The 13,392-nt window shown below is 44.9% G+C and overlaps 1 protein-coding gene across 1 annotated transcript; it reads right to left on the bottom strand.

Moving 5' to 3' along the window:
• Positions 1-7,042: 7,042 nt before the first annotated feature.
• LOC121856885 (non-classical arabinogalactan protein 31-like) lies at positions 7,043-12,190 on the bottom strand. Its single transcript, XM_042352654.1, has 2 exons — positions 12,068-12,190; positions 7,043-7,378 (listed from the first exon to the last, which is right to left on the bottom strand). The coding sequence occupies exons 1-2, from the start codon at positions 12,188-12,190 to the stop codon at positions 7,043-7,045; spliced, it is 459 nt and encodes a 152-aa protein (XP_042208588.1).
• Between the last annotated feature and the right edge of the window lie 1,202 nt (positions 12,191-13,392).

Here is a 13,392-nt window from a genome sequence, read left to right as displayed (position 1 = left end):
TAAGGGTGAGTGGGATGCATTTCGGGAAGAATTAAAATATAAACTAAAAATGAGCCATCCGTAGCAGTAATGGCTTTGTAGCACGCGACAATTCTTCGCTTGAGTTCAGTAATGTTTGAAATTTCGGTAGTGTAGACCACACCCTTTTCATCCCTACAACAAGAACTTTAGTTAGATATGCTATGTGATCACGAGGGCCAGGGAGAGACTCGCCTTTGCCATCCAACGACATGAAAACGTTGGGGTCGCCAACTATTAAACACACACGGCTGCCACCTTTTAAAAATAGTGAGAATAAAACGTTTGAAATGTGTTTCACGCACGTGCATGAGCGGAGGCACTAGTCTCTCTATAGTAGTCATATTAACCTAACGAGAAATAATTTTCTTTATGATGGATTAATGGTTTTGGGACATGCTTTACTCCCCACTCTTATAAGATATCAGTAGTCAGGTAATTTTGAGTTTGTGGGACTGTCTACGTCAAGATCTCACCTTTACAGGAAAACAAAATCAAATATTGTATTGACCTACTAATCCAGTATTGCTAAAAGTAAGTGACGATTTCGACCATGAGAACAATAACATGTTAAGCTTTGCCGCCATTTTGTTAGAGCATCTGTTTCCACAGTGTTCTATTATTCAAAAGACTTACCGATCCTCAGCATTACACTGACACCTTTCTTCATGATCAGTTACCATTGTGAATTTAGCATCCATGCACTGCACTACTTGAGTTGGCAGTAAACAATGTAATAAGACTTGTATGTTTGATGAAGACCTCAATCAGGCGACTACAGCACATTCAGAGCAGGAGAGAGCTACAAGATGATGTGACAATATATATACACACATTGATTATAAGTTGTACAATATTCGCTACTGTTTTTATTTTGAAACATCCTTAACCTCTACTGTTGTTTCTGTCTTACATTTGACCTAAATCACGTGTTTATACTTGATTTAGATGTGAACAAAATACTGTTGCCATGTGCTCAGTATAGGAAGGTACCGAGGTAACATTGGATACTACTCAAGCACCAGTTGGGATAGTTACTCAAACTGCACAAGAAATTCAACAGTAGATACTTGTTCTAAAATGTTGATGAGTTCACTGTTTAAAGCTGTTTATTTGTGGGTGGTGTTCGGCTTAAGGTATGTCAGTGATCATGTTTCGGGTGTTTGCGTCATCATGTGTACTGTAGATGCTGTACTGTGTTCCTGGGCCCAGAGTCACCTAGTTTCTTATGGATGAGAAGACGAATGCAGTAAGAGTGTGAATCCGTGGCCTAGCTTCAGTGAGTCAGATTCTAAGGGGAAAAATTAACGTATGAATTTTCCTAAGAATCCTTTGTGAATGTGGCGGTGGCTGGAACCTCGCCAGTGGTCACGTGTCACACCATCCTTCCTCTGATAACTCTTCGTTTGGCTTCAGAACTTACCAGATCAGCAGGTGATAGTGCAAGCTCTCGCCAGCAGGGGGAAGGTGTCGCCAGTGACTTACCTTGATTTTATTAATTTTATTAATTCAGAAAATATGAACAGGTTGAGATAAAATTTCAGGTAAAGTTCAAGAATATGTTAATTTTATTTCCTTGATTAATACCGAAACAGCAGCACGAGTACAAATACAGGTGTATAGATTTCAAAACATAATTTAACACTAATTTGAAATCTACGTACAGCGCGAGTACTGACATAAGTATATGCATTATATAGATCCAGATGTACTATCGTGGACAAAAATTCGCTCCCTGTGGTGGAACTGAGTCACAGGAATGAGTCTCCGAACTGACTTACCCTGACTGTGTGGGTGTGCTGTTTTGTCTCATTTGGGGTCGATACTGCTTCAGTTTTGGAGGGAGCGAACTTTTGTCCACGATAGTACAGCACGAATACAGGTACAGACAATTCATAATGATACCAGTATAAGCTACACAGATACGTCACATTACCTTGTATACAACATAAGAATGGAGGAAACTACAGCAGGCTGTCCCATTTACACCCAACCCCCTATCGCTCATATATCCATCCAACTATGTTTGAAGCTATCCAGCGTATTCGAGTTATTAAGTAAATTTGCTGATGACACTAAAATAAGGCGTGTAATTAAATCTGACGAGGACTCCGCTAAACTACAGGAAGATCTAAAAAAAAATTTCGAATGGTCTGAAAAATGGCAGATGAAATTCAATGTGGACAAGCGCAAGTACTTAGTATAGGAGATGTAAACAGGGAAACCAGATACCAGATGAACAACGATGTAATTGAGAAATCCGACTGCGAGAAAGATTTAGGAGTAATGACGAGTAGGAATCTTAAGCCAAGTAAACAATGTGTATTTGCTCGAAACAAGGCCAATAAAGTACTTGGGTTCATACAAAGGAGTGTTAGTTACAAGACTAGCGAGGTCATCCTAAAACTATATCTTGAGCTTGTGAGACCTCTCTTGGATTACGCAGTTCAATTCTGGTCACCGTATTACAGAATGGATATAGAATCCTTGGAAAGAATTCAGAGAATGACAAGACTAATCCCGGGCATTAGGAACCTTGAGTACAGAGACAGGTTAAAGCATCTTAATTTGCACTCCCTCGAGAGACGTAGAGTAAGGGGCGATATGATCGAGATGTATAAATGGAAGTCAGGGCTGAACAAAGGGGACATTACAAAGGTACTCAAACTATCCAACCAGGAGCGAACTCGTAACCATGGTTTTAAATTAGACAAATTTAGATTTAGGCGCGAAATAGGTAAACACTGGTTTGGAAACAGAGTAGTGGACGAGTGGAACAAGTTACCAAATAGCATCATTAACTCGATTACGCTGGATAGCTTCAAACATAGGTTGGATGGATATATAGCAATGACGATGTTTGGTAACTTGTTCCACTCATCCACTACTGAACTGCGTAATCCAAGTGAGGTCTCACACGCGCAAGATATAGTTTTAGGTCAGGATAACCTTGCTAGTCTTGTAACTAACACTCCTTTGTATGAACAAAAAGAAAGAAAAACACACGTAGTTACGTGCATTGATTGATTGAGTGTGGTAATTACATCCATGGGGACGCAACAGTTACTGTAGGTCATATGTCGCTGAATTAAAAGCTTACAAGACTAAAATCAATTAATGCAAAGGTAAAAAAACACAAAATAATGAGTAACATGAAACTCATAAATTAAAATCACTCGCATATGAGAACTGTAAACAACATCTCTTCATATCTTTACAACCAGACACGAGTTAACACAGGAAGAGTAACACTCCAACGTAACCTAGCTAGACATACCCAGGCTTACTTAACCTAACCTACCGTATCCAAATTCACTTCACCATACATACCGGTACCCAGGCTAACCTAACCCATCAAAATTAACCTAACTTAACCAGACATGTCCAGTCTTTTTTTTTTTTTTACACAACTTAACCTAACGTGGTGGTAACCCGTGTTTTGAGGGCCGGGGACATCATGAGGCATATACTCGTACAGTGTGTCCTTTGATAATACGGTGGTGGTGAGGGGCGGGAGAGAGAGAGAATGTCTACTACTTAAATGATAATTAAATGATAACACAAGATGCTGGCTCGTTAATATAATAAGTCCCCATGAACCACCCAACACATCTCGTATACCTGTCCCCCCCCTCTCTCCACACCTGGAATTAATTAATACGCGAGAGATGAGGTTCACTCCCCGTTCACTCCCCGAATTTATTTTTTTAATATTTGATTTGTTGTTTAAATTGATATTGAAACAGAAAAATTACAGATACAGAGATCGATTATAACAACATTATTGACATGGGTGAACCGAGTGAGAGTCTGAGTTAGGTTAGGTTATTGTTATTCGAAGACGTGTTGGTGGGAGATTGTGTTGACGAAGCTAGGGTGTTATAGATCCTTAATGGTGTGGTAGATTAATGGTTAGATTAGCTTGAGGTTAGATTAGATAAGCTTTAGGTTGGTTAATCTTTAAGGTGAAATAAACTAGGGTGTAGAATCTTCAGGTGATCCTTTGGGGGGGAGTGCTGGGGCTTTAACAACTAAGGCTATATCGGTAATCCTCTCACTTAACTGGAGGTTGTGGGAACACCATCTTCACTGGGTTATTTAAGCTACACCGCGAAGGTTGCATCCATAATGGGGTCGACAGTGTGCTGATGAGTGAGGGGTATATACTTGAACGCCGTGGCTTCGTGTGGACGGGGAAAAGTGAATAGCTTATGGGTTTTGGTGAATCAGGAGCCAGTCAACATGTGTGTGTGTGTGTGTGGAGAGAGAGAGAGAGAGAGAGAGAGAGAGAGAGAGATGCTCCCCCCCCTACATATCCCCCACCCCTCCCTAAACCACCTGTCGTCTCCTCTGCTTCTCTTCTTCCCCCCTCTTCTCCCCCTCTCTTCTCCCCCTCTCTTCCCCTCCTCTCTTCTTCCCCCCCCCTCTTTTTCCTTCTTCCCACTCCCACAAAGTTATTGTTTTAAGCTCCTCTGCTCCCCGCCCCAACAAGCTGTCGCTCCCTCCCACCTACACACGCACATCACCGTCACACACACACACCACACCACACACCCCCACACCTCACCTATCTTCTCTCCTTCTCTCTCCTCCTCTTCTCCTTCTCTCCTCTCTTCTCCTCCTCCTCCTTCTCCCCCGTGGCGTGAACTTGGGCCCAGATTCTCAGAAATTTATAGATGAAATTTTCCCCGTAACTGAAGATGTAAGAACGCGTCTAACTGGCTCACTTACGGAGGTCATTCTCGGGTTAAATCTGTCATCATGGTGCTGTATGTGGGTGTCTGGTGGGGGGATGTGTGTGTGGTGGGGGATGTGTGTGTCTGGGGGGATGTGTGTGTATAAAAGTTGATATATGTTGTATTTCTTGACCTGCCCCTCAAAATCAACTGGTCATATGTCATCTATGAACTTGTTGATTTTATCTAAATTTTTTAAGGGGGGTCATATTGTAGGTTCTCAGTTGGTTGGCTGGTCGTGGTATTTTGGTCCAATTGACACACCGTTACTGTCTCCTGTTGGCACACAAGGGGAGGGGGTAGGGGGGAGGAGGAGGAGGGTAAGTGGATGGAGGAGGGAGGGGTAAGTGGATGGAGGAGGAGGGATGGGGGTAAGTGGATGGAGGGAGGGATGGGGTAAGTGGATGGAGGGAGGGATGGGGTAGGGGTGAAAGTAGGACTCGGTCAATGTCAGCAAGATGGTGAGTGTGTGTGGGGGAGGGAGAAAGGTGTGTGGGACAGGGTACACGTACAGAAAGGGTCACAGGGGTCCGCCAGGTCAGAGAACAATATAGCTGCATGTGAGGGTATAGCGGTACACCACCACCTGTAGCTGCATGTGAGGGTATAGCGGTACACCACCACCTGTAGCTGCATGTGAGGGTATAGCGGTACACCACCACCTGTAGCTGCATGTGAGGGTATAGCGGTACACCACCACCTGTAGCTGCATGTGAGGGTATAGCGGTACACCACCACCTGTAGCTGCATGTGAGGGTATAGCGGTACACCACCACCTGTAGCTGCATGTGAGGGTATAGCGGTACACCACCACCTGTAGCTGCATGTGAGGGTATAGCGGTACACCACCACCTGGGCAGATTCTCACAAGTAAGATTTTTCAGTATATGTCTCACGTCACTAGAGACATATACTGAGAAAGAACGCGGACATATTGGCGTTGGTATTAAACCATTCTGCCCTCCTCAGTTACGGGGAAAAATCGACCTACTGTGCTAAGCTTTGAGAACGGAGACGTTAGTGAGTGTGTGGAAGCAGGAAGTAGGAACCCAAGATTACCTGGGATGTGGTGGTGGTAGTGTGAGGGCAGGGCGTCACTACCGGCCTTGTTAACAAGTAACCTGGCGCTGATTCCAGAGGTTCACCCCCAAGAGGGTGTAGGAGAAACGTCCCAGATGACTGATGCGTCGTGAGAACTAGCAGGATGTGTACCTATCTTAACACAACGCTGTTTTAATTCATCCAGCTCCCACACTTGTTTACGTTGGCTGATACTTCAGAGTATAATCTGAATTTCTATTAGTCCTGACTAGATTACTAAACCACCGAGGCGCTGTGTGAATATTAAAGCTCAAGTGTTGAGACACAAGTTAACTTGGTAATAAGTTTTGAATCTCAAACACTAACATTCCCTTATGCTTATCTTAAACCGCAGAGGTTGGTTGGTATTAATTATTGGTAGTGTACCTGCGGCAGTCGTCAGCGAGATCATGGGGGAGGGAGATAACACTGAACAGTAAGAACAGGTGAGGGCAGGTGACACCTTCACCTGGTGGTGTAAGCTGTCAGGTGTGTCCTCCCTCACGACGGCTTAACTCTGATATTTCGGGATACAATGTAATCTGCCGTGTTGCATTGTTGTTGCAAGCGAGGAGACAAGCCACTGTGCTGTATGATATGATTCACGTCTCTTGTGTTAACGCCATGGTGCAGGTTGGCCAGGTGGAATATTGCTTGAGCACGAGTGGTTGGCACACATAGGGTTAACGTGATGTTCCCTGTGGCAAAATTTAAATGGAAGTTCATATCTCTGGATAGGATGACGCGTCACGGTGGTAGTGTCAAGGTGATAAGATCTAGAAGAATATTTTCATGCAAGCTGTTGTGCAGCTTGTTATCCGCTTTTGTCTCCATTATTGTACGGATGGAGACGTTTTTTTTCCTGTCGTTTGTTTTAGTTTCCGTGCACCAACTTGAATTATCTCTGGTCGTCTCTTTAGGTTTTAGAAAATATCACAATTATCAAGACACAGGTGAAAGACATCACCTCCCTCCAGCGACTACTGTACTCTACTCCAGACACTCTTAACTGACTATCTGATCTTAAACAAATTTGGTGGACGTGCATCTAAGATTAGGGTTGACGTCGGGAGCCCCTCGAGGCCCACAACTTTATTCATTACTCTGTGTGAATCATGGGTAATAAAAAGAGAGTTTTGTGTGTTAAACTGGAGGCTCCCGTGCAGAGGGCATCCCGTGTACGAGGTGAGGAACACGTATCAAGAGTCTCAACCCCATGCATAAACACACTCCTGTACACCGGGCGCTCGTGCTTCACCCCACCCAGTAATGTGCTTGATCAAGTTGGGTTTACTGGCTGGTGGCTTGTTGGGTTTACTGGCTGGTGGCTTGTTGGGTTTAATGCCTGGTGGCTTGTTGGGTTTAATGCCTGGTGGCTTGTTGGGTTTAATGCCTGGTGGCTTGTTGGGTTTACTGGCTGGTGGCTTGTTGGGTTTACTGGCTGGTGGCTTGTTGGGTTTACTGGCTGGTGGCTTGCTGGGTTTACTGGCTGGTGGCTTGCTGGGTTTACTGGCTGGTGGCTTGTTGGGTTTACTGGCTGGTGGCTTGTTGGTTTTACTGGCTAAGTGGCTTGTGGTTTACTGGCTGGTGCTGCTTGCTGGCTGTTTTACTGGCTGGTGGCTTGTTGGGTTTACTGGCTGGTGGCTTGCTGGGTTTACTGGCTGGTGGCTTGCTGGGTTTACTGGCTGGTGGCTTGTTGGGGTTTACTGGCTGGTGGCTTGTTGGTTTTACTGGCTGGTGGCTTGTTGGTTTTACTGGCTGGTGGCTGGCTGCTGGGGTTTACTGGCTGGTGGCTTGTTGGGTTTACTGGCTGGTGGCTTGTTGGTTTTACTGGCTGGTGGCTTGTTGGTTTTACTGGCTGGTGGCGCCTTTGGGAGACTGTGTGGTATTTTCCGTTATGTTACTAAAACACCCATCTCACGGTCATAGTTCCCAGAAAGACTTTAAATCCTCACTAGATCTACTTCACCTTCCTTTCCTTGTGAGGCGTGAGGGGTGGTGTTGCCTCTTTGCTCTGGTTACTGGGATTGTGTTAGGTACCAGCAGGTGGCATGATGGACGAGGCTGGGAGGGTCGCCCACGAGTTGAGATATGCAGGACGCGCGCCCCAACTCCCCAGCGCAACTCCAAGCTGGATATGACAACTAGTTTGGTGGGGGGGTGGTAAGTGGCGGGGTTAGTAGTGGGTTGGTAAGTGGCAGGATGGTAGTGGGGTAGTGGTGGTAGAATGGTAGTGGTGATTGTTAATGGTGGTTAGGTGGTAGTGGAGGTTGAACATTAACAACCCGAGGAGAGATGTGGTAATTGGTCTTTGTTCGTCCCTGTATGAACGAGCGAACTACAGTATATCCCCAATGAAAACAAAAGTCCTCACGTGAAGAACAGGCACCCTAGCTTATTTCACCTGATGATTTAACACCCTAATGCAACCCTAACCTAATCTATAGACCACCCTCCAGGTAGCGTTAGTGTGTTTAATAACTTTAATCCATTGGTGCAAATAAGCTAGGGTGACTAATCTTCATGTCCGGGATGTTGTTTTACGTTGGGGAGATACGTCTTGGTGATGCAATATTGAGGTGGCCAGGGTAGACTCTTCTCTCCCTCCCGCCCTTCACCTCAACACAACACTCCTCCATCTTTTTCTCGGTTAGATCTGAAGCACACGAACCGAACCCCCGAGCCGAACCCCCGAACCGAACCCCCGAGCCGAACCCCCGAACCGAACCTCCGAATAGTGAAACCCCGATTATTCTAGTGGTTTTATATTTTTTAGATGGTGACTAATACTATATTCCTTACATATCAGAATTTACCCTTATTTTTTTAGTTTTTTCTTACATTCCGTTATTTTCCCTGCGTCTAATATGTGAATGTATTTATTTATTAATTGATCTAAATAGGTAAACATAAGTGGATTTTTATCTCCCAGAATAAAAAAAAAATCTAGTTGCCATAAGATGTATAAACAAAGTAATCCGTACTTTTAAGACACTAGAAAATGACATGTGTCATGGGTTGCGTTAGGCTTACCCACGCAACCAACTCCAAAGTTTGTTTTACCAGAGATAAGACGCCCAGCTAGGCATAACTGGGACATGTATTTTCAATTAGTGTATGTTAGCCTGCCTTTAGGGGGGTGGGTAGTGAAACAGTGTTGTACTGTTCATCGCTTCACACCCAAAAACCTCATTTTAAGTAGTATCCCCTGAGCCATGGCTTAGTTAAGAAGTCGTCTTGACTCTCTCCCTCCTGAAAGGGAGCGGGACACTGCACCACACAGAGTCCTCCACCGCCACTCCGTCCTGTGAACCGTGATCGACACGAGACTAAGTGTGTTAACCTAGGTTGTTATCCCCGTGGAAATATCACGTGTGGATGCCTGGTTGCGACAAGAGCAATCCAGGCTGGCCTATCAAACCTACAGTAAATGGTTAATTAATTCACGCTTATAGAGTTCTCCTGCACGACACCCGTCTACAGTGACTGTCAGTGACGCGAGACTATGTGTGGTAACCCAAAAGTACCTTTTGTTGTTATTGCCGTGTAAAGAAGTTCTTGTGATGAAGCCTGGTTGTAACAGAAGCAATCCAGGCTGGCAGTAAATGAATCACTTGAAGAATTAAGGCTCTGTTAAGTCATGCCCACAGTAGAGTAATCACATGTGTCCCCAAATTGAAAATTCTTTTTTAGAAGATTAATTTTATTACAGCGTGAACGTGAGTGAATCATATATCCATGCAAATTGTAAATCATTGTATGGAAGCTTGAGAAATAAATGTAAGTGCAATTATCTGCCCGTATCTGTGATCCTATCTTATTATTACTAAAGGTAATGACTGATTGGTTATGACAAAGTATAACCAATAACTGAGATAGGTGTTGAAAATTAATGGAATTCATTAAATCATCATTTATCAAGTATAAATCATGGAATGTCGAGTGGTGGAGTGAACTTCTACGTAGATACGCCATAATCTCCTGTAAGTAACCAGTGTGAAGGTATCGAACTCTACGGTAAGAAATACGACATATTATTATCTTTATATAATAAAATCCACTCATACTACCACCGACACACCTAAAACCATGACAATTGGCGCCCGAACAGGGACACAGACCGCGGATAATTGCACTCTTGTCAGCAGTTTGTGCAAACGCGTATATTGTACTACGAAATGATTACTAGTACATTTGAGGGGACTCTACGAAACTTTGAATGTGAAGTTAAAGGTGGAAAATAAAGAAACAGAAGAGGACTTGTGATGTTTGCCAGAACCAGCGACGGAGGGCGGGTTCTACCTGCACCCCTGTGGCCTCTCACAGTGATCCCCGAACCCTTGAGAGGGTGGCGGCGGACATTGTGGTCAGCAAACCCAGTTCCACATCAGCCTCCTGATTAGAAACTAGAAAATGACATAATTATATAGCCACATAGTATACAACACCCGTTCTTTACTCATCAGATTGATGACGTTCTTTACTCGCCAAATTGATGACGTTCTTTACTCGCCAAATTGATGATGTTCTTTACTCGCCAGATTGATGACGTTCTTTACTCGCCAGATTGATGACGTTCTTTACTCGCCAGATTGATGACGTTCTTTACTCGCCAAATTGATGATGACGTTCTTTACTCGCCAGATTGATGACGTTCTTTACTCGCCAGATTGATGACGTTCTTTACTCGCCAGATTGATGACGTTCTTTACTCGCCAGATTGATGACGTTCTTTACTCGCCAGATTGATGACGTTCTTTACTCGCCAAATTGATGACGTTCTTTACTCGCCAGATTGATCACGTTCCCCCTCCCCTCCTCCCCCTTCCTCTTCTTTCTTCTCCCCTTCTTTCCCCTCCTCTTCTGTCCTTTTCCGTCTCTCTTCCCCCTTCCTCGCTTCCTTTTCTCTCCCCTGTACACTGGTGGTCGGCCATGAACTGATTCTGAGCACCGTTGCCTGAGGTGGGTGTCTCCAGGCTCTCTGCAGCTCACAAAAGATTTCATTTTCTTGATTGCGTTGTTGTCTTGTGCGGTTCTGACGTTAGTACTGTATACAACCTCATGTCGTCACCAAGGTCTACATAATACTCGACCTTGGTGTAGACGAGTTGATGTGTGCGCGAGAAGCCAATGTGGAGCTACACGCGAACTTCTTGTTTACACGAAAATCTCGTGTATACATCAGCACCCAGTCCACATGTATACACCAGCACCCCATGTATAAACCAGCACCCCATGTATAAACCAGCACCCCATGTATAATCCAGCACCCCATGTATAAACCAGCACCCCATGTATAATCCAGCACTCCATGTATAAACCAGGACCCCATGTATAAACCAGCACCCCATGTATAAACCAGCACCCCATGTATAAACCAGACCCCATGTATAAAACCAGCACCCCATGGTATAAACCAGCACCCCATGTATAAACCAGCACTCCATGTATAAAACCAGCACCCCATGTATAAAAACCAGCACCCCATGTATAAACCACAGCACCCCATGTATGCTAGCACCCCATATGTATACACCAGCACCCCATGTATAAACCAGCACCCCATGTATAAACCAGCACCCCATGTATAAACCAGCACCCCATGTATAAAAAACCAGCACCCCATGACAAACCAGACCCCATGTATAAACCAGCACCCCATGTATAAACCAGCACCCCATGTATAAACCAGCACCCCATGTATATCCAGCACCATGTATAAACCAGCACCCCATGTATAATCCAGCACCCATGTATAAACCAGACCCCATGTATAAACCAGCACCCCATGTATAAAAACCAGCACCCCATGTATAAAACCAGCACCCCATGTATAAACCAGCACCCCATGTATAAACCAGCACCCTATGTATAAACCAGCACCCCATGTATACACCAGCACGTCTCAGTTATATACGGTACCAAAAGAAACGCGCTCGGTTCATCACCAATTACAGTAAGATCCTATAGTATACAGGGCTGAGTGCTTGTGTCTCAAGGAGGTCTTACCAAAATACTCCTGTTTAACCCCCCCACTCCCTCCCCACACCACTCCCCCAACCTCCGCTCTCCCCACACCACTCCCCCAACCTCCGCCCTCCCCACATTTTCTCCCCCTCCCCACACCCCCTCCCCCTCCCCACACCTCTCCCCCTCCCCCACACCTCTGACCCCAAAGCTGCAAATTGTGTATTCATGAAGTTGGGCGCTCTCTCAGGACTACACCGCCATACCCCGTCAGAGGCGTTCAGCACCGTCCCGGGGAAGTTCTTGGCTCCTGAGTTTAATCGTCTCTTGGCCCGGAGGAAATAGTTTAGGGGTGAACTTGGCGCCGGAACACAATGGGAGAGAGACATTGGTAATTGAATCAAGGGATGGGTGGTGGTGATGGTGGTGGGGGTCCTCGGTTCCTTCCCATTGAGGACTGATAAAGAGGATTGGCATCATGGGATTAGGTCTTATGGATTACCTGAAGATTAGACACCCCACCCCTCCCCTCCCTCCCCTCCCCTCCCACCCCTCCAGTCGAAGTATATATAGCATCCTTACTCATAGCCACGTGAGATAAAGACTATTGAAGAGGAACTTAAGGGGCGAGATTAAATGTCTGGGTGTAGATCACTCTTGGCGACAGAGGGACTCAAGTCGTAGCTAAGGTTGTGAGGGGAGGAGGAAGAGATGGTGCCTTGGTGGTGGTGACGCTTGTACCGTGACCTGTGTGTGTGTGTGTGTGTGTGTGTGTGTGTGTCACTTGTAAGTAACACATGTTGGGATTGATTATCTTTGGCCATAATTGACACACAGATTCTACCTGTTCTCTACCCAGTGTCATGTATCCAATCTTCACGTGTCTCCTTAACCCCCGGTGTTGTGTTAAGGTGGTTTATGTGGTGGTGATTTAAGGTAACGGCGATGAGGACTACTGTACTGGGATCACATGAACATTAGCCCCCCCCCCCACCCCCACACACACTAGCTTATTTCACCTCATGATTTAACACCCTAACGCGACCTTGGGGGGTTAGGTTGGGTTTGCGTTAGGTTGGGTAGTGTTGGGGTGCTGTTTATGATAGTATCTAATAGTAACTGCCTATTGGTCATATATATATAGCTAGTTGGCTAATAGCTTATGGACACTGCTCTCTGTCTGAATAACAGGATAAAAAGGCGATCTGTAATATAAGGAAAAAATTGAGTGGATGGATATTAAAACTCCTTAGTCAAGTTTGCCGACGCGACGCGGTGGTGTAGTGACCTGGAGACTGCCGTGAGTCAGGTCATTTAGGAAGTAGTTCAAGGAGTAAAAGTCATGACACGGTATAGGAGATAACCTGATGATTAGGCACCCCAGTATATACAGTAGGTCAAGGAAACGCTGGTGGATTGTGGGGAAGGTGTCGTGAGCCAAGGCGTCTTGTATTGATCTGACAACGAAAGTGATTTTTTTTAATTAACGTATTTTTAAGTAACGTGTTTTTAGTAACGGATTTAAGTTACGTATTTTCAAAGTTGCGTATTTTTTAAGTTACGTATTTTTTAAAGTTACGTATTTTTAAGT

This window comes from Homarus americanus, unplaced genomic scaffold (genome assembly GCF_018991925.1).
Source record: "Homarus americanus isolate GMGI-L3 unplaced genomic scaffold, GMGI_Hamer_2.0 scaffold6320, whole genome shotgun sequence".
Classification (NCBI taxonomy): domain Eukaryota; kingdom Metazoa; phylum Arthropoda; class Malacostraca; order Decapoda; family Nephropidae; genus Homarus; species Homarus americanus.
Note: the sequence above shows the minus strand (reverse complement) of the source record. Positions and strands in the feature narration are given on the sequence as shown.